General features: G+C 52.1%; 8 protein-coding genes across 8 annotated transcripts; 4 read left to right on the forward strand and 4 right to left on the reverse strand.

Annotated features, from left to right (window-relative positions):
* Positions 1 to 70: 70 nt before the first annotated feature.
* Positions 71 to 2,576, forward strand: N7482_005580 (phosphoketolase family protein; the record flags this gene model as incomplete). Its single annotated transcript, XM_056687705.1, has 3 exons — positions 71 to 544; positions 602 to 1,771; positions 1,854 to 2,576. The coding sequence occupies 3 exons, from the start codon at positions 71 to 73 to the stop codon at positions 2,574 to 2,576; spliced, it is 2,367 nt and encodes a 788-aa protein (XP_056543260.1).
* A 2,509-nt stretch (positions 2,577 to 5,085) lies between these two features.
* On the forward strand, positions 5,086 to 7,051 carry N7482_005581 (glycosyltransferase family 2 protein; the record flags this gene model as incomplete). Its single annotated transcript, XM_056687706.1, has 3 exons — positions 5,086 to 5,296; positions 5,373 to 6,470; positions 6,537 to 7,051. 3 exons carry the CDS (start codon positions 5,086 to 5,088, stop codon positions 7,049 to 7,051), a joined length of 1,824 nt encoding a protein of 607 aa, XP_056543261.1.
* Positions 7,052 to 7,429: 378 nt separating this feature from the next.
* On the reverse strand, positions 7,430 to 9,280 carry N7482_005582 (phosphoketolase 1; the record flags this gene model as incomplete). The annotated part of the gene is made up of 3 exons (XM_056687707.1): positions 7,430 to 8,312; positions 8,363 to 9,168; positions 9,236 to 9,280. 3 exons carry the CDS (start codon positions 9,278 to 9,280, stop codon positions 7,430 to 7,432), a joined length of 1,734 nt encoding a protein of 577 aa, XP_056543262.1.
* Positions 9,281 to 10,494: 1,214 nt separating this feature from the next.
* N7482_005583 (uncharacterized protein) lies at positions 10,495 to 11,079 on the reverse strand (the record flags this gene model as incomplete). Its single annotated transcript, XM_056687708.1, has 1 exon — positions 10,495 to 11,079. The coding sequence occupies one exon, from the start codon at positions 11,077 to 11,079 to the stop codon at positions 10,495 to 10,497; it is 585 nt and encodes a 194-aa protein (XP_056543263.1).
* Positions 11,080 to 11,646: 567 nt separating this feature from the next.
* N7482_005584 (PaaI family thioesterase) lies at positions 11,647 to 12,258 on the reverse strand (the record flags this gene model as incomplete). The annotated part of the gene is made up of 1 exon (XM_056687709.1): positions 11,647 to 12,258. One exon carries the CDS (start codon positions 12,256 to 12,258, stop codon positions 11,647 to 11,649), a length of 612 nt encoding a protein of 203 aa, XP_056543264.1.
* An 879-nt stretch (positions 12,259 to 13,137) lies between these two features.
* Positions 13,138 to 17,659, forward strand: N7482_005585 (putative TMEM1 family protein; the record flags this gene model as incomplete). The annotated part of the gene is made up of 4 exons (XM_056687710.1): positions 13,138 to 13,174; positions 13,239 to 15,784; positions 15,837 to 16,922; positions 17,006 to 17,659. The coding sequence occupies 4 exons, from the start codon at positions 13,138 to 13,140 to the stop codon at positions 17,657 to 17,659; spliced, it is 4,323 nt and encodes a 1,440-aa protein (XP_056543265.1).
* A 2,738-nt stretch (positions 17,660 to 20,397) lies between these two features.
* N7482_005586 (oleate delta-12 desaturase odeA) lies at positions 20,398 to 21,894 on the forward strand (the record flags this gene model as incomplete). Its single annotated transcript, XM_056687711.1, has 2 exons — positions 20,398 to 21,394; positions 21,488 to 21,894. The coding sequence occupies 2 exons, from the start codon at positions 20,398 to 20,400 to the stop codon at positions 21,892 to 21,894; spliced, it is 1,404 nt and encodes a 467-aa protein (XP_056543266.1).
* A 1,086-nt stretch (positions 21,895 to 22,980) lies between these two features.
* Positions 22,981 to 25,134, reverse strand: N7482_005587 (amine oxidase; the record flags this gene model as incomplete). Its single annotated transcript, XM_056687712.1, has 3 exons — positions 22,981 to 24,531; positions 24,592 to 25,020; positions 25,084 to 25,134. 3 exons carry the CDS (start codon positions 25,132 to 25,134, stop codon positions 22,981 to 22,983), a joined length of 2,031 nt encoding a protein of 676 aa, XP_056543267.1.
* Between the last annotated feature and the right edge of the window lie 32 nt (positions 25,135 to 25,166).

Raw genomic sequence — 25,166 nt, forward strand, 5'->3', positions numbered from 1 at the left:
TTCTGCAGCCGTCTGGGCGACTCGTATCAACACCCTTCAACACCATCGAGCACATTCCCCCTCGTTCGCCATGGCATCCCTCGCAGCCCAAGGCGAGAACACAAAGAGCATCTCCGCTTACGGAGAAGCTCGCTCGACCGTCCAAGGGAGGGCTCTGGACGCCGAAGAGGTCCGCAAGATGAACAACTATTTCCGCGCGAGTCTGTATCTCTGCCTGGGTATGCTGTATCTCCGTGATAATCCCCTCTTGAGGGAGCCACTCGCTCGTGCCCATTTAAAACAGAGATTGCTGGGCCATTGGGGAAGTGATGCCGGGCAGTCATTTACCTGGATACATATGAACCGGCTGATTAAAAAGTACGACCTGGACGTTCTCTTCATCTCAGGCCCCGGCCATGGCGCTCCGGGCATTCTCTCGCAGTCATACCTGGAAGGCGCCTACTCTGAGGTTTATCCCGACAAGAGCGAAGACACAGAGGGAATGCAGAAGTTCTTCAAGCAGTTTAGCTTTCCGGGAGGCATTGGGTCCCATGCGACCCCTGAGGTACAACGAAGTGCTATCTCTCCACTGACGCGACACCTGCTAATGAAGGTCGCTTAGACTCCTGGAAGCATCCACGAGGGTGGTGAGCTTGGATACTCTATCTCTCACGCCTTCGGAACTGTATTTGACCACCCAAATCTCATCACGCTGACAATTGTCGGCGATGGAGAAGCTGAGACCGGCCCACTTGCGACAAGCTGGCACAGCACCAAGTTCCTGAACCCAGTCACCGACGGCGCTGTTCTGCCTGTCCTCCATCTCAACGGATACAAGATCAACAATCCGACGATTCTGGCCCGCGTAAGCCACGAAGAACTGACTTCGCTGTTTAATGGCTACGGCTGGAAGCCATACTTTGTTGAAGGAAGCGATCTGCAGAGCATGCACCAGGCCATGGCAGTCACCCTGGAGGAGTGCGTCAAGGAGATCAGGGCGGTCCAGCAGCAAGCGCGCTCATCAAATAAGCCCTTCCGTCCACGCTGGCCGATGATCGTTCTTCGGACCCCGAAGGGGTGGACCGCGCCTAGAGAGATCGATGGGAAGCTGCTCGAAGGCTTTTGGCGAGCCCACCAGATTCCCATCACCGACGTCCTCACCAACCCAGATCACCTCAAGATTTTAGAGTCCTGGATGAAAGGATACAAACCAGAGGAGCTCTTCGACGCAAATGGCACGTTGATTCCAGAGCTGAAAGAGCTTGCACCCACCGGCGACGCGCGCATGTCCGCCAATCCAGTCGGCAATGGCGGTGTCTTGCGGAAGCCTTTGAATCTGAATGATTTCCAGAAGTATGCGCTTCGGGACATCGTCCCCGGCAAGACAGTCAAGGGGGGGATGGCCAACATGGCGAAATTCCTTCGCGAAGTTGTCAGCGAGAACATGACAAATTTTCGCCTCTTCGGCCCCGATGAGACTGAGTCCAACAAGCTTGCGGAGGTCTACAAAGCAGGCAAGAAGGTCTGGATGGCGGACTACTTTGAAGAGGACAACAATGGCGGCAATCTGTCTCCTCAGGGTCGTGTGATGGAGATACTTAGTGAGCACACCTGCGAAGGCTGGCTTGAGGGATACATCCTTTCCGGACGCCACGGTCTTATCAACAGCTACGAGCCTTTTGTTCACGTCATTGACTCCATGGTCAATCAGCACTGCAAGTGGATTGAGAAGTGTCTCGAGGTGGAATGGAGAGCCAAGGTCTCTTCGCTCAACATTCTCATTACTGCCACAGTTTGGCGCCAGGACCACAACGGGTTCACTCACCAGGACCCTGGCTTCCTTGACGTTGTCGCCAACAAATCTCCCGAGGTAGTTCGCATTTATCTCTCCTCCGGACGGCAACACCCTCCTCTCTGTCATGGACCACTGCCTGCGCAGTGTCAATTACGTCAACGTTGTGGTGGCCGACAAGCAAGAGCACATCCAGTTCTTGTCTATGGAAGATGCGATTGAGCATGCCACCAAGGGCCTGGGAATCTGGGATTGGGCCAGTAATGATCAGAACGAGGAGCCAGATATTGTCATGGCGTCGTGCGGTGACGTCTCAACACACGAAGCCTTGGCTGCCACCGCTCTGTTGCGCGAGTATCTTCCCACGCTCAAGGTCCGCTTCGTGAACGTCGTGGACCTCTTCCGTTTGATATCCGAAATCCATCATCCCCACGGCATGCCGGATCCACATTGGAAGGCAATCTTCACCGACAATAAACCCATCCTCTTCAACTTCCATTCGTACCCCTGGTTGATCCACCGATTGACCTACAAGCGGCCGGGGCAGCACAACCTGCACGTACGCGGCTACAAAGAGAAGGGCAACATTGACACTCCGTTCGAGCTGGCTTTGCGCAATGGAACCGACCGATACAGTCTGGCCATCGACGCGATTGACTTGATCGAATCCTTGGGCAATACTGGATCCAGTGTCCGGGAGAAGTTCATCAAATTCCAGCTGCAAGGAAAGAAAGCCGCTTATAACGATGGTGTTGATCCTGAGTACATTCGCAACTGGAACTGGCCTTACCCGAAGAACGCTTAATCTTGACTGGTGATCGGTCTACTGAAGGCAGCATGGATTGAGAGCTAGGAACGAAAAAGTAATGCATGTTTTATCACAAACAGATTGCAGTACGTGATGATCAATATGACCTAACTCCACTATTTGACGAGACAGCTAGCTACGTCGTAAGATATCTAGTTGCTCTCATCGAGCTCCATCATGAGCTTTCGGGTGAGGGCAGATATATGTTCTGAAGGGTAAGCACGTTTCTCGAACATGATTAAATTTAATTTCCTAGTCTAGTTGCCGTGGGATTATACATAACTAGGTATAGAAGAAGGATGAAGAAAGACTATCCGGAACCTCTTCTAGCTGTACTGGCAGTCGCCTAATTTTTGGAAGAATGTATTTACTTACTGTAGCTGGCGGGAAGGCTACCGCCTTCGATAACGATGGGCACCCGCAGCACACAGCCCGAATTAGTCACTCCACCCTGAGTTGCCCCCTGCCGCAAGTGAGCCAAAGTACGGAGTACGGAAGTGAGCGTAAGATAATCCCCGGGCCTTTTGATCGCTCACCTTAATGCTGACTCTTGACTAGCCCCTTCATTCTTGTACCTCCCGACCTTTCAACTGTTCCAATAACATGCTGTCCCGTACTGGTGTTCCTGGCTGGGCCTGGAGATGAGGTATTCCTACTACAATACCTTTCCAAAACCAAAAAAATGAACCCCTTCCCGCGATTGAAATATCCTGAGAATAGAAGTCACACGCCCTACCACTGGGGAACAGGAGCTTTGGCTATCCGAGGCACACGATCTTTTGTCAATTGAAGTCTGTCGTAGTGTAAGTAGTTTATGTAGAGTGATGTTAAAATCACCCCTGTCTCTAGAGTCGTTGTTGGACATTTCCGTGTAAATTCTGTCCCGGAATGGGAAGCGGACTCTTGAGCATCCTAAATTTGGAATAATGACTTTGCATCCGATATGTAAATCGTTGTCGGATATGATTCACTTGAGAAGGAATGTAATCTGAACACTGACCAGAACGAATTGTGAACTATCTAGTGAACAGTACTTGCGTCAACATAGCACATACTTTGGTCGGTGATTCAATGCCCACTCATGGTTGGAATTCAGTGCAGTTCAGATGATAACAGAGGCCTCCTTAATGGGCTTATTTTGAGGGAGTGCAACCGTGTGATTCCTTGACAGCTTATGCACCATAGCTCGACGCCTAGGGGAAGAAGCTACACAGTCCTCTGAATCCCGTAGAGCTATTGCTCTCCTCTGAAAAACAGAGAGCAGTGAACTGAAGGCCATTCGTGGGCTAAGCATTTCGTCTAAAGCCTTGACATGATCTTGCTGAGCATTTCGCGCGGCACCTCAGATAAACCTCGGGATTTTGAAGGGACGACTTCGGTATGACAGCAAGGTCTAAAGACGGATGGCACTTATTACAAGGCCGCAGTCCGAGAAAGCCGGGCAAAAACCAGCAAACTAGAACGTGCGTTTGCAGTCCCCCAGGGGAAATGTTCTAAGACGAGAGGGGAGTAGCTAGCGGAATGACTCCAATAAGCGAATGGAAGGCTAAGACCCGGAATTTTTCGCGTTTGTGACCGGGTAGAAAGTGGGCAGTAATATACAAACGGCTTGCAATTCCACTAGCGGGCAGAACCACGCTTAAAGGAGCTCGATATGTGTGGGTAATTTGAGAGTAACCGTGGATTGAAGATTAGCAAGAATACATAGATCTCCTTCTCGGCGGACTGGTTCGATACGCTCGTCATAATTCTTCCCCAATTCCTTTTTTTTTTTATACATGATTTGGTCTTCATTCAGCGAACTTGCGATCGACGACCTCCGCTATCGGGTACTGTTCTTCTTAGAAAGTCATAAAGTGCTTATTGCTCACATAGATCCAGCTCGAGTACGTTCCCCGATTGAGTCGGGTGATCTAGATAAGAGAGAACGTCAAAAGAAATCTATTACGAAGCCCGAAAAGTGTCCCAGAAGAGCCCTTTGGGCAAACAAGCGGCCAGGGGAAAATTGCATTTCAGGTGGTGGCAACTCCCCGCGGGTTAGCTGTCACCGTGCGCCCAAGAGACTTTCGGGTTCGGGCTCATCCATTCATTCTTTCATCCGAACCCAGATTCTATTGGATGGCGGCCCCAATAGAGTCAGACCATCGCGCGGGCTATCCAGGACCTCGCGGATCATGCCATTGACTCTACGGAGTACGGCTTTCAGTCGGGAGGTGCGGATCGAGCCGGCCCCGGATCCACCATGTGGCGGTAGAGCCGGTTTTTGACTCGCTCGAAGCTACCTCTTGCAGAAGCGCACAAACGCTTCCCCTTTTTCCGGGCTTTTTTCTTCCGGTCCGACTTTTGTTTGTTGTAGAAAGTCGTCCCCACGGACAGGTGTGAGCCGGAGATCTTTCATACTTAGCTGTGGAAGTGACGGGAGAACTTGAATAAACTCAATTGACAGGGCCGATCTACATCCACGCTTACGGTACATCGACATCTGTGGAGACTGCAGCCCCCAGAAATGGCTGCCGATCAGACCTACGACATCCGGGAGTTCCCCCATGATCCGCAAATCCTTTCGGGACAGCGATACCGCAATCATCTTTACTATGTAGCGCAATTAGCCATATGGCTGGGAAATCTCTACTTTGTCGTGCGCTTTTTGGCAGTCCTATTTTCTGCGCACACATGGCAGATGTGGCTGATGCTGCTCGTCGAGGCTATTTTTCTTCGTACGTTTTCACGCCGAAATTTGAGATTGAGAAAGAGACGGAGCTCTGATTGATTGATTAGATTTATCCCGAAAAGATCAGCTTCTGGTCATTGCCGCGTCGAAAGTCGAAAAGAATGGCCCGCGCAAGAAACTTCGACTGCAAGGCAATCAAAATCTACCCCGTGTAGACGTTCTTTTGCCGTGCTGTGGTGAAGACGTAGATGTTATCTTGGCTACAGTACGCGCGGCCTGTAGCCTCGACTACCCAGATTCCCGCTTTCGCGTTCTGGTACTAGATGATGGAGGTTCGATGGCCTTGAAAGAAGCGGTGTTAGATCTACGATCTCAGTGGAATCACCTGTCCTATCATTCGCGTGGACGACAATCCGGTATGGTATTTGCCAAATCAGGAAATCTGAACTACGCCTTGACTACGTTGCAAGGAGAGACCCAGCCCGAATTTTGCGCGATTCTGGATGCAGATTCTATTCCCACTCCGGACTTCCTTCGGGCAACCTTGCCTCATCTGCTTCAGAGCCCAGATGCAGCGCTGGTTTCCACACGGCAATATTTCTCCAACCTGCCGAAGGGTGATCCTCTATCACAGACACGAAGTCATTTCTATACTTGCCAGAACGCCGCCTTGGATGTGCTTGGCCTCGCAATCGACGCTGGCTCAGGCGCAGTCTTTCGAAGAAATGCAGTCGTGCAAGTCGGGCTGTATCCAACATTCTCCTTCTCCGAGGACTGGCAACTGTCCCAAATTTTGCATGGCATGGGCTGGCGTACTTTTCAAGTTCAGGAACCCTTGCAATATGGACTCGTTCCGGACTTGCTTACCGGGCACTGTGCCCAGCAAAACAGATGGAACATTGGACATGCCCAACAAATCCCTGCCATGCTCTCATCAGACTATAAGCACTACACTAGGACGTTAAGATGGAATATCGCGTGCAATGGTTTCGGGATTGTGGCCGGAGAAGTCGGATGTTTTTTCGGCTTTCTTGCAGTTCCATTGCTCTTTGTTTCTGGGCAAGTAATACCAACGACCTCGCCCTCAGTGGTCAAGGCTCAGACTTGGTTGGCCCTCGGCCAAGTCCTGATAATGTGGATCTACGAATACCTCCAGGTCGTGCATAATGGCTTTCGAAGTGCCCCATTTGCTCACTTGGAAAATAAATGGCTGTCTGGCTGTGAGTTTTGCCTTCCATACACCCCCCAATCATGATTCAGGACCTGACCACAGCTACTCGTTGCAGCAAACATACTTGCTATCTTGAGGTTCTACCTTGTTTCTGACAAGCCGAAAGGATCGTCTTTTGTCACTGGAAGCACTCTCAATTCTTGGAACCAACACGCCTTGTCAAGGTGCAGGAAATTATACCAAGACTTGTTGAAGAATGGAGTCTTCTACAACTTTGCATTAATACTGGCTACCATATGGGCTGTCTCTTATGCAATCGCATCGGTGATGACAGCGCACAATGATCCCACATTCACCAGCTTGGTATCCAGCATTGCTTTTCCGCCCCTGTTGCATATTTGCTATCTGACTTTGACGAACAATTGGGTGCCTGTCGCTTATATACTGAAGCCCCCTCATTACCCCGATCGGAAGTCTCATCCGCCAATCGACTCCAAAAGGCCATTCTCTCGGCCCGAAACCAAAAACGAAGCAGTTTTAGAGTCCAGATGGCCCGGTGTAGGCAAGGTCAGGAAGGATATATTGCATCTTGGAAGTAGGATAGAAGTTCAAGAGCTGACTAAGCTTTAGTTAGATATGAAAGAAGAGCTTCGGGCTCATTCAAATTAACAATTGTATCCTGTCCGTTTATTTAAAACTTATCATTCCGCCCATCAAACTTCAATCACGTTTTGACGAATGACACATTGAGCTGCTTGAAACAATATAGTTACTTGACCCAAATTGTCCAATTAGGAATAGGCCGGTACTCATTTCGGTTGAATATTCGAGATAAGACTGATTAATTGCTCATTACCTACCTAGATGTATTAGTGATGGAAGATCCCGTGGCTTCTTCTTGGGGGAGTTCGTCTCCCCCCGCCCGAAATTTCTTGATAGCTCAATTCTCACAGTTCCTTTGTTCATGATTTTCTTCCTGTGCACACAGAGAGCTATTCCTCTTCTCACCTAGGGGGTTTCGTTCGCTTCCAATCCGAAAGATAGGTTATCTCTCAACCACCAGTCTTCAAAGAAAAGAGCGTCAAGCTGGGTGTAGCTTTCTTCACTATCGGGGAGATCAATTATTCCAGATTCTTCGGGCGCCACGTGCACAGGGAGATTCGGTAGACTCCAAGACTTGAATCTGGAAAATATCCCAATTGATCTTTCCAGGACGCCGCTTGCACACTCTTCACCCATTTCTGACATCGCGAGCTTAATGTTGTTGATGACCTGATCGATCACTTGTATAACATCAATGCTCGATCTGACCAAGTTGAGATCCCAAACAGAATCATTCAGAGTTGAAAGCTTGTACAGAACTATGATATAACGGACGAGCTGCGTGAAGACGGGAAACGATATCCCAGGGTAGTCTGAAATCGGAACAGTGAAAAAGTTTTCCAGTGCACTTTTGACTGTGTTGAGACATGTGTATAGATATTCAAGTCTCTGGAAACCTGGAGGGCTCTTTCGCGAAAGGACCAGGCCAAAAATAGATAGCTCTGTGTAAAATACAGAAGCAGAAAGTACTCCTGTTGATGGAAAGGTCAACAAATGTGAAGAATGATTGGAAATTGAATATTGGAACTTACGGTCTTCCCGCAGTCGCGAGGATATGCTGGTCTTGACTTCATCCACCTTCTGTTGGAGAAATTTCAAATAAAAGTCTGGTGGCGCCTTTGATGTCTCTCGAGCACTTTCTACCTCCCCGACAATGCGCTGTAGCCTGACTTGATGTACAAACATCTCGTCGTATGGGGACTCGTTGCTTTGGCTCAGAGCACAGATACACTCATCCATATATGGAGTCCATTGCATTGCATCAATATGCCCAAAGTAAACAGAAACGCTATAAAGGTAAGATACGGTGACTCTTCAAGGAGAGATACAGATACTCACATTGAGCTCAATACAAAGCAGCCTAAAACAGCTCGCTTCTCTTCAAGGGACCGTGTTAACCCTTTGGAACTGAGCAAATTTTGGCTGATTGAGAGCATGTTGGACTCTTCCACTGGGGGCTTATTTAAGCGGAGGTCGAACACCAATGTTGTTGCTAGCTGCGTATATCTGGCCAATTGGGCGGGATTGGAATTGAGGAGTTGATTGTGCCCCCAGGCAAGAAATGTCAAGAGGCCGAGGAGCAAATCAATATTTATGGCAGTAGGATCATTGGCAAGGAAGATGCGGTGCGTCAATTCTCGTTTGATTTTGTCACCTAACGCGAGCTTTGTCTGCGTTGAATGGGAAGCTGCAGTCACTAAGCACAGCCATAAAAAGGGCCTATCTTGACGCAGCCGCTGTGCATTCACATCTGGAGGAAGATGGAAAGGGAAATATTTCAAAAGATGGCTTCGGAAGTAATCAAGGCTTCCTTCGGCCGAAATATCAGGAGCTGCTGAGGCCGCTGATGTTAAGCCTGTTGCTGCAGTAGCTGCACCCAAAGAGGTTGGTGTGCTGGAGCTAGTTACCGGTGGTGATATATTATCAAATCCAGAACTAGGAGTATTTAAAACCCCACCGGAGCCTAATATCGACACAAGATTATCGAGTTTTCCCTCGATTTGATCGATTCGAGTGCGCTGTGTGTTCCTTGCCCGCGCGGAATTTCCAGGTACGCAAAGCTTTTTCAGGCGACTGCATCGCTCACAGGTACCACTTGACGTGGAGATGCATTTGCATTTGGATTTTGAGCATTCTGAGCATGCCTACGTTTATGCATTTGTTGGTCAGCTTGCCACGGAACTTAACAATTCGAAAGAAGTGAAAACGAACCTTTCCGTAGAGCTGTGTGATGGCTGAACTTCGATTTGGTGCCATGGTCGAACCTGTATTCTCATTTGACGCCACAGATTAACTCAAACCACGGCGTTCACTCTCCGGTAGGCCGAAGCCGATGATGGAAAAAGCAAGATGTGGCGAGCTTCAGGGATAGATCGAAACGGAGTTCGTCGAGGAAGTCTCGGATTTTCTGGTGCCGGTCGGGATTAAGCGTGCCGAACGCCGACTCTGTTTTATTATGTATTTGTGCATTAAAGGTAGGTCTGCACCGATCCAGATTATTTATGGTACATACTTTCGCAATAACACACACCTACGAAGATCAGAGTGCAGGTGACGGGCTTGGTTAGCTGGAAATTATTCGCCAATGTCTCGACATGAGAAATACTAGAGGTGATCGCACTGGCGAGAAGTCCCATTCAAATCGACAAAAGCATTGAGCCCTCAAAACTTACAAGTTTGATCATTGAAGACTCTGAAGATTTCCCCAGCTATGCAAGTGCAAATGCTTGCATATGTTGTGTACCGCGAAAGAACATTCGATAACTAGTGAGTATAGAAACTAATGCAGCGTATCCGCCATCGGAAGTGATTTAGTGCTCATTCTCGGTTCAGTACCAATCAGGGCAAAGACTGTAATAATTCATCAGCCCATTTTGAATTGGAGATTATCTGAGATCACTACCATTAGTTCCATGTAAGAGCCATCCACGGTGACTCTGAGGCCGGGCCAATTCCACAGATAGATGGCCTCTCTTCTTCTATTTCTGGGAACGGAGGCAGTGATTATCATGTGATATCTTGTTTAGCATTTTTCAGAATGGGGGTTGGAATTCATATGGGCGAGTGTGGGGGTCCATCTGATCTCGAACAATACTAGAAAACGTGAATCCTCATCTATCTTCAAGGGCCTGCTTTAATCGAGTCAAAACAAATCATGGCTGTCCCTTATGCCACAAGCGGTTCTGAACATTTCTTACTCTACGTATTCTGAATCTACGATGAGTTTGGAAGAAAGGGTATTTATGCGAATAAAAGCAAAGTGTTTTCAATCTTCTTTTTTTCATTTTCTTTTTATGCTCAAGTATCTAGCAATCCGCGTCTGGCAATTTGTATGTTAGCATCGATCTAATTCAGTGGAAACCAAAGAAATCTCCAGCTTCGCAAGATATCTGGCAACCTGGATGTTAGAGTATGGATCAACGTGTCCGTCTAAATTTTAGAACCAATCTCATAAGGAAAGACAGAGGAAATTAGGGACAAACGAGGATGCTTTCCTCAGGAGCGGCCGCGACTCGGCGCTTGCGGCATTGATTGCAGCTGCAGCCGGGTTGCTCACGGTTCATCATTCGAAAAGACATTTCAATTCGCCCCAGAAGAGCCTCGGAGTCTTCATCGGCCAAGCAGCGGCGAGTTTGGATTTCGGAGATTCGTGAGTCCACCATGGACTCCATTAGCTCGACGTAGGAGTCGACATTGCTGTGTCCTTCCACAGTAAGGCGCCCAACTTGCAGTCTGATGTAATACAGAGCTTGGCAACATTGGTCTACAAGACAGGCTCGAGGTTCGAGAAGCGCGGCTTGTTCCAGGAGAGCTGACGTGATCAGATTGCACCGACGCTGAAAGCAGGAGGGGACGTCACTTCCCTCACGCTGGGCTGCTCGTCGGCCATTTCCTTGCACATTGAGTTTGAAGAGTGAAGCAATCAATCTGATATCGTAAGCAACCGATGCGTGAAAAGCTGGAACCTCCTCCAGTTTATGGATCGCGTCCACAAGTCGGTTCAGGATGTTTTCGCGGCTTTGACGAAAATGCTCTACGTAGTTTTCAGACTCCATTTTGATGGTGAAGGGCTGTAGTCTGACTTACCCGTTGGTGATTAGATGATATCGAACTTCAGATAATTGGAGTGTCAATGGGAAGCTGAAGACTGGAAGATTGGAAGGCTGCGAAGGTTGCGAGAGAATTGAAGGTGGGTTGCTGGGCATCGAGGAAGGTGGGCAAGCCTCCTTTTGTAGTGCGGCTGGGGCCACACAAGATGGAATATTCCACCCATTTTTGAGGATGAACAATTCACACTTCTTTGTGAGACCTCACCTTGTTAGACTTACTTTCTTCGCTAGGTCTTTGTGTCAGGCCCCCGTTTGTTCGGGTGCTTTGTACCAAATGGTTACTTTGTCAGACCAGCAAAGAACTTTCAAGCCAGAAGAGAGATTCACAGTGGCTTTGTTATCACCGAAGGACGTGTTCTAAAAAAGAGATTTTGGGGCTGTGAACAGACTCGGCTTGGAGTGACATGGAACTGAAGAGTTTGGCCAGCGAGATCAATACATACATCATTGCTAACCATGTGGGTAATGTGAACGGTGGATAACCCACTTAGCTCTCAGTCTTGCTGTCTTATCTTAGATCTTGGATCGTAGTTTGATAAACAGAGCCTCCGCCGTCGCAAGGACTTGGCCCTCACTATCACAGATCTGCGCCTCTATCCTCCATTTCCGATTTTCCTTCATTTCTTTCATTCTCGCCTGTACAAGGATTGCTCCAGGTGTAAGAATAGGCCGCAAGAAGTTTGTGTTCAAATATGCGGTCACCGGTCCTGGATCTGCATCTTTTGCCTCCCGAAGGGAAGCATCCCCGACATTGCCGTTGATGGTTAAGAGGAGACCTGTGACTTCGTCCATAAGAGTCGCTGCTATGCCACCATGCAGAATACCGGGATATCCATTGAGGTCCGAGCCCACAATCCAGAACGTGCGAAGTTCCTCGGTACCTATTGGAGTAGTCCCGTGGGCCGATTGGGCATGCTTGGATGGTGTAAGATGTGGTGGTCGACGATATTGGCTGAGACAAGCTGACAATGTGGTGCTTGAATTGAGAGTTTTCGAGAAGAGACTATCCTCGGTTGATGATTTTGGGGTCCTAGACGGGATAGAAAGGGTAATGAAAGACTCATCTTTCAGGAGATTCGACACCCAAGGGATGGCTTGGAAGGGGGTGGGATCATCCGTCGCCATTCCGGAGCCAGGTGAATGAGTGAGTAATGGTGAGGAGCGTAAAGAAGACCAGATAACTTCGTCCGGAAGACGGAATCCGCCGGCCGAGGCTGGAAATGTGACATGGCGCCTTGCCAAGGCTTCTTTCGGTTGCGGGGAAATAACCGAAAGGTAAAGACGCCCTGGTCGGAGTCCCCCAGGGCCCACACAAAACGGCTTGAATGGAGAGAATGGATCTACCCCTTGCGTTGTAGGTAAAGATATAGCTCTGAGGTATTCCCTACGGGGTATGTCATATGTTGGAGTTGTCTTTTCAAACAAAAACCCCAAGGTCAATCTATATCGAAATAGCTATTTGGAAGACTGGCTCTGGAATACGGTTATAGGACTGAGATCAGGACGATCAATCTTAGGTAATGATCTAGTCGACAATAGCTGGAAAGGGCCAATTGGTACTATTTCTAAGCCTCAACTACGGGAAGGTAGCGACTATGATATCCCTCTTTCGAAGTTGGCCAGGAACGAGTTGAAGCAGAATATTTATCTAAACCCCTAAAAAGCATCAGAACCTTCCAGATGCAGTTGTGAAGACCAGAGGGAGTTTTTCTGCTAATCTATCTCACGGTAGTCGGCAAATGAGACGGATATGCGGTACTGTTGCACTGTTGCACTATTGTATTAGGCGGGCGGCTGCTATCGACGGAGCGCGCCAAGCATCCATGCGGCCTGTGCGGGTCCCTTCAGAGCTGGCCTCGTTGGGCGTTCCCCAAACATCACCCTCCCCCGCGAACGTTTGGTGCCGCCGAAACTCCCCCTGAGAGGTACCTAGCAGCTCTGTGGTGCTCGCACCGGCATGCTCTGAGTGCTATTGGCCGTCTCCCGAACCTGCGCCCGGGAATCATGGACCCTTCAAAGGCGGCCTCGAGCAATGTGACCGGTACGAGGTGCCATTGTCCGGAATATTTACCCGGAACTCGTGCTGACCAGCAACGACGGAATAGTTGAATATACGGACCCATCTGGATTGTTCCCTTTGATCCAGCCTGTCATCGAGTCGAAGCTCCCCCTGAAGAACCTACACTGGAAATCGCCTACTCGCCCCGTTCGATCGATCGAGTCGCTCCGCATCGGCTTCTCGCCTGCGCAGACCGAGACCACCGAACAGGAATCCTCGAACGATACCACTGGTGCTGTCTCACACCGGCGACACCAAATTCCCGGTCTGCGACAGACTCCGTATCTGAAGATCTACCTCCTCCGCTGCGACGACAATGATACCTACAAGGCAACCGCACGAAAGACGCTCCGGGATTGGATCAAGGCTCAAGGATCATCAAGCTCCTCGCAATCGAATGGCAGCAACCAGGAGAAACACGATGCGTTTGAATGGCTCATCCTACACGTGGTACAAGATGGGGAAGGCGGGGAGAAGACCCCTGCAACTACCTCCAAATGGGGCCGAAGCACAACCACAGTCCTAGAGAAGGTCAAGGCTGACTTCAACGGGACATCCAAAACTGCCATTGACCGTGTGGCGCAGCTACGCCTTCCCAAGGAGGGGACCACTGCCAAGCCGCCTGAGTTGGCCGATCAGCTGGAGGACCTGATTGACAAGATCAAGAACGGAATACTAGCCTCCTTTGACCTTCGCGTGGCCCAATATGAGGAAGACATCAAGGAGAAAGACTCGCAACGAAATCTCCCTGGATGGAATTTTTGCACATTTTTTATTCTGAAGGAGGGCCTTGCGCGAGGCTTTGAGAACGTGGGTCTCTTCGAAGATGCCCTGCTTGGCTATGACGAGCTGTCATTTGGATTAGATGCGGCTATACGAGATCAAATGCAAGGAAGCAGCGAGCAGCATGGTACCACGCTTCTTACTTACAGCAAGAGTTGGGTGGAAACGGCTGAGAAAATACTCGAATCTGGAGCGCCCGCCGATGACGGCGGCGCGGGTGAGACTCCACGCTTGGAACTCCAGCCAGAAGATTTCCCGCTCAGCGCCACCAAGTTACCATATCGAGAGATGATTCTGGCCAACAATATATCCATCTTTGACTTCCGAACATATGTTTTTTCTCGACAACTCACTCTGCTTCTCCGAGCTGCGAGAGCTCCGTCACTACACGCAAACGAGCCGATCAAACGTGACAAGAAACCAGAAGACATGATATTGCTCTCTAAAATCTGCGCGAGATCCCTGGAGTTCATCAGCCTTGCCGCACGCACCCTCCGGTATGGTCTTGAGTGTGGATTGAAAGATGTGGAAAATAGCGCCAAGCCAGATGCCATTAACAACCTCGTGTCCACCTGGGCATACTCTGCGGCTCTGCAGATCCTCAATCAAACGTTCACTCCTAGCCTCGTCATCCCAGAGTCATCGTTTCATGCTGTGGGAGCTTCCGGTGAGGCCACGAAGGCCACTGCGCCGACTGCAGAGAGCCGTTCAGAGGTACCACGCCGGTCAAGCTCATTGGTAGCCTCGTCCGCATCTCGCCCTGCTCGTCCGATGACGCAGGATCTCTCTGATACTGCTGGACCGATGCAACGGCGCTCGACTTTAGACCATCCAAAACCCGCACCTGGATCCATGCAAAGGACTGGTTCCGAGCAGTTGGCGTCGGCGAGAGGAGAGCTTCTCTTGCTGGCTCGGCGTTCCCTCGAGGAAATTGCCCAGCGACGGGGCTGGTCCGAGAAGTGGAGTGACCTTGGTCTGTTATTTGATGACAGCCACCTTTATGGAGCAGGTGGCCTTGCGGATGTGTCCCTAGACGACGAGGAACACTCAAAGCAGGAGGCTGCTTCGAAGACAGAACGGTCCTCGTTAGTTGGCATTGAGTTGTCTGCCCTGAAGGCTGGTTTGAAATCCAAAGAGGCATTTTTGTCCGTCTATGAAGATCTCACGGACCGTATCATTCGCCATCAGATGGTCGCAAATCGTGCTAATTCCGCAGAGACAGCTCTTGCAGAGATCGCCATCCTGCGATACCGACAAGCCGACTACGAAGCTGCTGCGTCCTATTTCCACCAAATGGCCCCCTTTTATGGTAGCAAGCTTTGGGTAGTTCTAGAAGGAAGCATGTTGGAGTTGTATGCCCGTTGTTTAAAAGAACTCAAGCGGAATGAGGATTTTGTCCGAGTAATGCTTCGACTCTTGGCCAAATTCGCTGCCTATGCGCAGTCAAAGTTGTCTATTCGGGAAAAGGCACTATCTACTCCCCCGTCTATCTTGCAGTTGGAACAGCTGGCTGGTTATGTCACCGATTTGTTCCGTGGTGCGGCCGCCATGCAAAAGGATGTTACGGCATCATTAGTTGAATTCTTCGCGGACCTCCGTGTTGACCCTGCCATTCAACTTTATAAGGATACAGATGGCTTTCAGATCAAGTTGTCGCTGCGATTCCTCTTGGGCCCGCAAATTAATATCGACTCTATCAAGGTTCGGTTGGTCAGCGCCGACAACTCCCATAATTCGGAGCATTGGATCGAAGCATCGACCGATTTTGTGGTCAAGTCGTCAATGACAACAATCCTCATTGACTCCTCGGTAAGTGAATTCTTCTGGCCACCTATGTGGCCTCCTCGCTGACGAAGATTAGACTACCCTGCATGGCAAATACTTTGTTGATCGCCTGGAGATGAAGTCCGGTAACATCATCTTTTCTTTCAATAGCGGAAACCACTCGGCGCTGCCAATTGGCTTCCGGGAATCCGACGAAGACGAGGAGATAGATCGGCGGCCTTATGTCTATTGTTACCCTCCACCAGAGGGATTGCAGGCAAAGGTGGTCTCACCACATCTGATCAACCTCGAGGCCATGCGCACGCTGGAGCTGGAACTCAACAGCGGACGGAATGATATAAAGACCGGCACGATTCGCGTGCGACCGGCTACCGCGGGCCTTCGGCTTCGAATCTCAGAAGCCGAGGTTGTGGAAGGCGAGCTAGATGTGACTGCCAACAACGAGGCTGGTACCATCGAATTCTTCCATCTCCCTCCGCAGAAGTTCGTGCGGCTGCGTATCCCTTACACGGTGGAAGAGCCATTCGCGACCCTGTCCGCACGTGCCGAAGTCAGTTATGAGACTGATCGGGGCCAATTTGATTTTTCAACCGCACACAGCGTTGTGGCAACGCTACCCATATCAGTCAACGTGCAGGACATTTTCAAGGATGAATTGCTGTTCTCGCGTTTCACAATCAGCCCCGCCATGCTGATCCCGCTGCGCATTACGAATTGCAGCCTGCCCAGCTCCGATTCATATGACGTACAGTCTGGTATCACAGGCCCCGTGGCTATGGACGTCTTTCCCAAGCAGCCCGCATCTCTCCTCTATCAGATCCGCCCGTCCGGGGTGAACTCGGCCACCACTGGTCCCGGGGCGCCTCGTAGCCTCCGCCTGCGCGTGGACTTCACCTGCGTGGACGATGAGTGCCTTGATGCAGTTGAGAAACTCTTTGAGTCGGCCATTCAGTCTAGCCCATTCGGCCAGTATGCTACCCTGCTTACGTCGCACATTATCAGCAGCTTCCGCACTCAGCTATCCACCTCCGCCATGGAGGTCATTGGCCTTGTGCGAGAGGTCGAGATGCTCCCCTATCGGAGCGTCCGCTGGGAGGAATTGTTGGGCGCGCTACAGGGACGCACGGAGGATGTGCGACAGTGGCTTATGGCGTGGCATGAGGTGAGCGATTCCCCACTACATCATATCATTGACTCTGACTAGTCCTATCCCCCTATCCTATCCATTTGCTAAGCTATGATCAGAGCAACCCAACCATCCGCCTCCCTGCGCAGCCTTGCATCCTCACCCGCAGCATCGTCATCCCCGTCGACATCCCCGAGATTCAGGTCGTGCACACGGCCGAGCTGAAGCTCCCACAGCTCCACCCCGCCAGCTCCGACGCCGGCTCCTCTTCACACGCAGCTGTGGGCCAGGCAATCACAGCGGAGCTGTACCTTCGCCATACGCGCCGGTGGTGCTCTCCAGCAAACCAGGAACACGCTGGGCAGCCCCTCGAATGCTCATACGAGTTGCATGCCAATCCCGAGCTCTGGCTTCTCGGCGGCCGGCGGCGGGGCAACTTCCTCGCCCGCGAGGGCGAGACGACCCGCTTCACCGTGCTGCTTCTGCCCCAGAAACCCGGCCACCTGCTCCTCCCGGGCCTGGAAATCCGCACTTTTACCCCAGCGCTCCCGCAGCCGCCCGTGTCGCCCTTAGCCACAGATCCTGTGACCGGAGCTCTAGCGGGGCCGGCCCAACGTCAATCGATTGCTTGCGAGGTGGACTACCGAAACCACGGCGAGACGGTCCTTGTACTCCCTGATCTCCGCAAGACGACGGTCAGTTTGAGCGCTTCGGGTAGCCCGGGTGGCTCGTCGTGGCTGGTGGACTCGGAGCGGCGCGCCGAGGTACACTGAAGATGAAGATGGTGGAGTCCTCGCTCCTCCTCAGCTTATGACCGTATGACAAGCACGGCTGTACAGGGAATTGATGACATGGCTTAGAATAAATGTGTACAGTATCTGTTCGCCGGCCGTTCTCTGTTTACGTTATTGGAGATTCCCCTTGAAGTTACCCAGAAAAAATACGTGCTGTGATAAAACCTACCTGCCGTAACCCAACAACTTGCGGGTTGCTTCGATGTCCCGATGCGTCTCCCCATGGCGGATCGGTGCAATCATTATGGCGCAGCCTACGTAGGAGGTCGTGTATGCCCTATGAACCACGGACGTATTGTGGGTCGGAATGCTGCGGCTCATATGGGAGCATTGATTGAGTTCCATTTCTTTATCTATGTCCTGTCATACGCTAGCGTTCGACCCCCCATCCCGAGTCTACGGTCGGCTATTCATGGAATCCATCCGATTGACATTGACACTTCATCCGTCGATCGCCACACCTCGTCTCGCACCCCGAGGCCTGGGACGTGCAACCGAGCTCGCGTTTGATCGGACGAGTCCGCTGTCAACGTGCCATGGACATGAAAGTCTGTAAATCTGTATCTTTCTGCCCCAGCGCGGTCATGCTGCAAACGTTCAGTGACGTACTTCACTGGCCTTCTGTTGAACGAATGTACAATTGGACCCGGGATATCCACGAGTTGTAGAGATATGGAACTTCCATGGAACAACATAGGTTCTATTCTTATGACCTACAGTAAAAACCTACCGTAAAAGCTACTATAGCTACTGTACAGTAAGCAGTCCGGCCGGTCATTTTGCGTTTTGCAAAAAATCATGACAGGGTGGGGAAATGCGATTGGCGGGGGCGCTCCTCAACAAAACTTAAGTGGGTCCCGCCCAACAACAGGGACTGGCCTCCACAATTGGCAGCAGAAGACGTCTTGAAGCCGAGTGTGCCCCGAAGTATGGAGCCCGCCTACAGTTCTACCTCAGATGTCCGTACGATGTGGTGGGAAGGCCAGCACCATGCCACGTCTCCAAACATTGCCATACAGTAGTAGAAGTAAGTAATGGCAATAGTAGTAGTAATAGCAGCAGTAGTAATAGCAGCAGTAGTATAGTAGGAGTAGTAGTAGTACTGTAGTGGTAGTATACGGTATGGTATACACCGTGTCAATGGGGAAAGCCCCAACAAGCTGTCCCCTAGTGCCGATTCACATGCCAGGCGCCTCCCTCTTGGAGCTGTCCCTTTCTCTGCGCGCATGCCAATTGCCACCTCGACCACGCCGGCCATGGGCCCATCCGACCAATCCACAGCCGGGCATAGCACGCCTGCGCGCGCCGACGAAAATGACCCGCCGAGGCCGGTCGATCGCTGGCCCTGCACATGTGCTCACCCAAGAATCTAGGCCCACATGTGAAATCCCCCCGTCCCCAGGACGAGATGGATCTGACGAGTACACTGTACACAGTAGTTGATGGAAACGGTCGATCATTTATGATTCGTCGTGGTCCCAGATACGTGCTTCTGCGGCCGACTGATTCCTGTCGATTCCAAGTCGAGCACGCCAGACAATCTACGATTAATCCCTCACCGCCTGCGCGTGATCGAAAACGCGAAAAGAGATAGAATGTTGAGTGCCCAAATAGGCTTAGTGCAGTAGAGGCGGTGGCGCATCCCCCGGAAGCCTCACGGGCCCGGTAATTTTCACTTGGCTTTGCAGGCGTCGTACCGAGTATGGGCGGAGAGGAGTATAGCCAGTATAGCCAGTATACCCCGTACTCTAGTTGGAACTGGCCCTCAGCTGGCACCATTGGGACCAGCATGAGGGCAGTCCACGGCGGTGGCGCACGCGCTGATTTCATCCAATGGAATGATGGAATGGGCCTCTCGGGAGGGCCGTGGCCTGCGACCGTATGCAGGGCGTGAGATCAGCTCGAGGAGTTCATGCAGGAGGTGAGCAAGTACTCCGGCGAGAGGCGCCGAGAAAAAAAAAAAAATTCAATGCGATCGATGGGGCCAGGGGGAGGCGAGTGGGGCCTGAGAGATACGGTAGATACCCAATTTGCAGGGTGTGTAATTTTGTAAAGCTCCATACCACACATCTGTGGTGGCAGCAGGCGGACATTGGCAGGGGATGGGTATTGAGGGAAACTGCAAATTACATCCCCCACGGCCCATGGAAACGGCCGAACGGGCTGGCTGGTCCCTTTTTTTGCCCATTCCTTTTTCTGCAGGTATTCTTCTCTCAAGGGGAAAGCTGGTCGTCTTTTCTTTCTCGCGTGAATTTTCAATTTCCTTTGCGCCGAGACCTTGTGTTAGGTCGTGCTGCTTTATCAATCCCCTCGGCTCCTCCGTCCCTTTTCTCCCCTCCCCTCCCCTGCTCTCAATCGATCCCGGGCGTTGTGTAACCGGCCAAACCCAAAACGTACCCAAGAGACCAAACGCAGAGAGAGAATTGGCTGTGAGTTGACGACTGGACACCCACTTCGTGACCGACGATCAATGGACTGACCCTCGCACCCGACCCCACAGCTTGAGACCGGCGTGGTTTTTTTTTGTTTGGCTTTTTGCAGCTAATCAATTTATCCGCTCTCTCGCCTCTCTGTCCCTTCCCAACACCTTCGCCGTGATTCGTTTCCATTGGTTCGGTGGGCCATTATAATAGATCGGAGGGAAGCTTTGGAGACCGCACTGTCCCGCTCTACCTACTCTCCCTCGTTGGGCTTCCCCTGTCGTTTGTCGCATCGCCATGTCGTCGACTGCTGTCCCCAAGCGCGTTGCGCTGCACCGCAACCCCACCGCCGAGTCGTCGGTGCCCTCGTCGGTGTCGGCGTCGCCCTTTGATAGCCCGCGCCAGTCGCCCTCGTCGACCTCGTTGTCCTCCCTGGCCTCGGAGCAGCAGGAGCGCACCAAGATGCTGGACACGTACGGCAACGAGTTCAAGATCCCCGACTTTACCATCAAGCAGATCCGCGATGCCATCCCCGCCCACTGCTTCCACCGCTCCGCCATCACCAGCTTGTACTATGTCTTCCGCGACATGGCCATCCTGGCCGCCGTCTTCTACCTCTTCCACAACTATGTCACGCCGGAGACCGTCCCCTCCATGCCGGCCCGCGTGGCCCTGTGGACCCTGTACACCTTCATCCAGGGTTTGGTCGGGACCGGTGTCTGGGTGTTGGCCCACGAGTGCGGCCACCAGGCCTTCTCCTCCTCCAAGGTGTTGAACGACACTGTCGGCTGGATCTGCCACTCGCTCCTGCTGGTGCCCTACTTCTCGTGGAAGATCTCCCACGGGAAGCACCACAAGGCCACCGGTAATCTGGCTCGTGACATGGTCTTCGTTCCCAAGACCCGTGGCGAGTATGCTTCCCGTGTGGGCAGGACCATCCACGAGCTCGGTGAGCTCATCGAGGAGACCCCCATCGCGACTGCCACCCACATGATCGGCCAGCAGCTGTTCGGCTGGATCCTGTACCTGCTCATCAACGTCACCGGCCACAACAACCACGAGAAGCAGATTGAGGGCCGCGGCAAGGGCAAGAAGAACGGCTGGGGCGGCGGTGTGAACCACTTTGACCCCGCCAGCCCGCTGTACGAGGCCAAGGACGCCAAGCTGATTGTCCTGAGTGACCTCGGTCTCCTCCTCACCGGCACCGGTCTGTACTATATTGGTTCCACCTATGGCTGGCTCAACCTGCTGGTGTGGTACGGTCTCCCCTACCTCTGGGTGAACCACTGGCTCGGTAAGTTTCTGATCTGATAATCCCCACCCACAAAGTCAGCGCATGTTCGCTCTCAACAGAATGTACCTACTAACCCCTTTCTCCCCCTCGCAGTGGCCATCACCTTCCTGCAGCACACCGACCCCACTCTCCCTCACTACGAGCCCGAGGTGTGGAGCTTCGCCCGCGGTGCTGCCGCTACCATCGACCGTGACTTCGGCTTCGTCGGCCGCCATATCTTCCACGGCATCATCGAGACTCACGTGCTGCACCACTATGTCAGCAATATCCCCTTCTACAACGCCGACGAGGCCACCGAGGCCATCAAGAGCGTCATGGGCGACCACTACCGCACCGAAGCCCACACTGGCTGGACTGGCTTCTTCAAGGCCATGTGGACCTCTGCCCGTGCCTGCCAGTGGGTCGAGCCGACCGATGGTGCGAAGGGCGAGAGCCAGGGTGTGCTGTTCTTCCGCAACACCAACGGCATCGGCATTCCCCCGGCCAAGATTGCCAAATAGACGAAATGAGATCAACGCACCCTGCTTCGCATCTGCCGCGTTTTGATCTTTTGTTGAATTTCTTTTTCCTTCCCCCACTTTTGATCCGTTTTGTTGTATACACGTGGGGCGAGCATACACAGTCAGTGATGATGAGATTTTGCCGAGAACATAGATGAGAAAGATGATGCTGAGAAGTGCTTTTGTTTTGAGTTTCCATTTATTGTCTGTGGTGCGTTCGCAGCTTCGACTTGGCCACACCCGTCGCACCCGTCAGGACTAGATCTGATCGTGTTGGTATCTGCTGTGCAAGCTGAACTGGACCGATCTGCTGGAGGTAGATTTTGGAAGCAAGAAAGGGAAATAGTTGGACGGGGATTGAAGGCTTGGTGACCAGGCATTGTCGTTGATATAGAGTCTTGTCTCTCGTTTTGTCGTCCTTCCCGTCTCATTGTGGTTAATCTCAAGTGTCCTTCATTTGATCATTTGTCTCAGTCCTCGCCTTGACTTAGTTCACATGTATGTGTTGGTGTTGGCATCTGGCTCGAGTGAGATTGTTGTCTCGTAGTGTGCCCATCTGCACCTGAGGATGCAGACCTGGTTGTGAAGTGTCCGAGGGAACCACAAGGGGGATTGTCGACCTGGTTCCTTCGTGCAGGCAGCACATTCGGCGTGGACAAGGTCGTCGCATGAAGGGCATTCATCACCCCTCGGGAGCTGGAGTGGTCGGCGTTGTTAGTTGACCAGAGATGATAGAATAGGTGGATGGGGGAGAAGGGTGTTCAGCAACAGATGATCATCTGTGTTTTCGGGTCGAGATCACGACAGCCTAGCAGAGGTCACGCTGGTTGGGCTGGATCGTAGCGGTGACGTGGGGCCGACGACAAAAACAAGAGCAGGCAGACCGTTAGATCTTGCGGGGTAGCCGCCTTCCGCCGCGTGCCGAACGACGATTGGATATGGCGGGCCCTGCAATCATCCTTGCTACTGGACCACCTCCTCAGATTATGTACTCCGTGTGGCTCCACACAAAAGTCCGGGATTCTATGCAAAGCACTCGGCCTCAAGTGAGCCCTGTCTAATCAATATGGCAATCTATCCAACTCTCTACAAACGTGGACAAACACCCGTCTTGCACCCAGTCTCATCCCCGACCAAAACACTCTGATTCTGCTCCTGCGTCGATACGGCAACATCCAGGCCAGGATTGCCCGTGAAGAAATTGACCGGTTTCAGACCAACGATCATCTTCTCCGAGGGCATGACAGGCCAATCTTCGATGCGCGGGTTATGCGTCGACCCGAACGTGTGCCAGACGACGATATCCTCGTTACGCACACCCGACGCCGCGACGTCGCCCTTGCGCGACTCGATCGTCGAGCTAATGCCCTCTCCACCAAGGGATTGCATCGTGTGCTGGCCCGACGGGAAGAGCTCGTCGTCTTGATACCGCGTCACCCAGACGGCGTGGCTGCCGAATTCGGAGCGCCGCGCGTGGTAGGACTGCGGGTGCGCGAGCAACATCTGGCTGTAGCACGGGAGCAGCTTGAAGCCCACGGGCGTGCCGGTGATAGGGTTGACTTTGCCCTCGTTGATGATTTTGAAGGTGCGGTTGCTCGCAAAGTCCAGGTCTAATCCGCCTTCTGTGGTGATGATTTTGGACTGCGTGGTATAGCCCACGCCAAGGGGGTTGTGCACATCAGGGTCGTTGATCGGCATGGCGTGTGATTCTTCGACCTGCAAGGAGTTCGCGTGACCGTCGATGGCTGGGTCGATGCGGAGGGAGAAGAGGTGTTGGTGGTAGGGCGCGAGGACGCCTGGCGCAACGACCGTGCCGTAGCCTACGTGGTCGTTGTTGATGGGGGCGGTTGACAGGATGCCGGTGGCGCGCACTTCGTAGTGGATGGACGCGTCTTGGCTGAAGTGGAAGGCGAAGATGTACTCGTAATTGCTGACTGTGATGATTGTCTGCAGCACGAGGATTCGGGAGCGAGTCACGACTGCGTTCTGTGTGCGGTGGTTCGTGTGTTTCCAAAGGATCCCATCATCCTGCTCATGGCAACAGACCACGTTCGGGAGTTTGAGTGGCTCGCCACCGGCAGTGTTATGCCAGCCGTCAAAGTACTTGATCAGCCCTAGGCAGTCGCAGCCCAGGCGGAGGTTATTTGCGTTCATTCCGGCGCCATCGTTCCCGAGGTCGAATGCCCCTTTGCGGGGGTACGGAGTTCGTGGATCACCATAGGGCACGAACATCTCCGCCAACGACAGCCGGTAGAAGAGGCTGCGGCCCTCGTACCGAATATCATGAAGGGTCAGGCCCTCGCGATAATTGAACCCCACGCGCATGGACCATTTCTCCCAGCTCAGCAGGTTGCCCTCGACTGAGAATGAAGGGCCCTCTGGTTGAATCACTTGATAGGGTTTGGTGGTTGTACGGGGTGGCGGCCGCAAGTCAGGATGATACTCGCTCAGCGCCGTCGGGTGGACTTTGCTATGATCATATGGCCGGGCGTCTTTGCGGATGCGCTCGTCTTCGGACGAGGGCAGATGGTAGATTCGGGTCACTTGCAAATCCTCCGAAACTTCGGCACACAGATCAAGTGGGTATGCGTAGTAATTGGCGTCCGGATGGTCGACAAGGCGCATGTAGAACCAGCACTGGATCGCAATAGTCAGTGGTTTAACACTTTGGGGAGCAGGAAGATACAGTCGACCTACCATCGTGGTACGTGCGGACATATCATTCATTCCGTCCGTAGCATACGCCCATGGTTCAACGACAACCTTGGCACCATCGGGGAGTTTGAGCGACTGAATCTCTGCTTCCACTCTGGGGTCCGCCCTGCATGCTTTCTCGGCGGCTTGCATATATGCAGAGTCGATATATGGATGCTTCCCGACTAGGTGCTCTTTCTTGATGATCAACCCCGAGTCAAGATTGACGATCAGCTCCACCATTTCATTTGGGCATGAATCACCCCGAATGGTAACCTGAACGCGTGCAGCTCGAACAGGTCGGGGATGAGTTTGGTCACGATGGCCCCCGTCCAAGAACGAAATCATCTCCCGCTTGGGCGGCTCCTTGAGAGTGATCACACGGAAATTAGGGTCTTTCCCCTGGAGCTCGCGGCGCACAATTGTTGCTGCCTACGAGGTTCGTATCAAATCAGTGGTCATATTCCTGATGCTCTGTGAATCTGAACCTCTAACCTTGACAATTTCCCCCGGGGAGAGTGGGTCAAAAGGATGCGGTGTTGACATCTTGAAAGTAGTGTATCTGTCACGGTTCCTGA

This window comes from Penicillium canariense (assembly GCF_028826845.1).
Source record: "Penicillium canariense strain IBT 26290 chromosome Unknown utg000003l_segment0_segment0, whole genome shotgun sequence".
Taxonomy (NCBI): domain Eukaryota; kingdom Fungi; phylum Ascomycota; class Eurotiomycetes; order Eurotiales; family Aspergillaceae; genus Penicillium; species Penicillium canariense.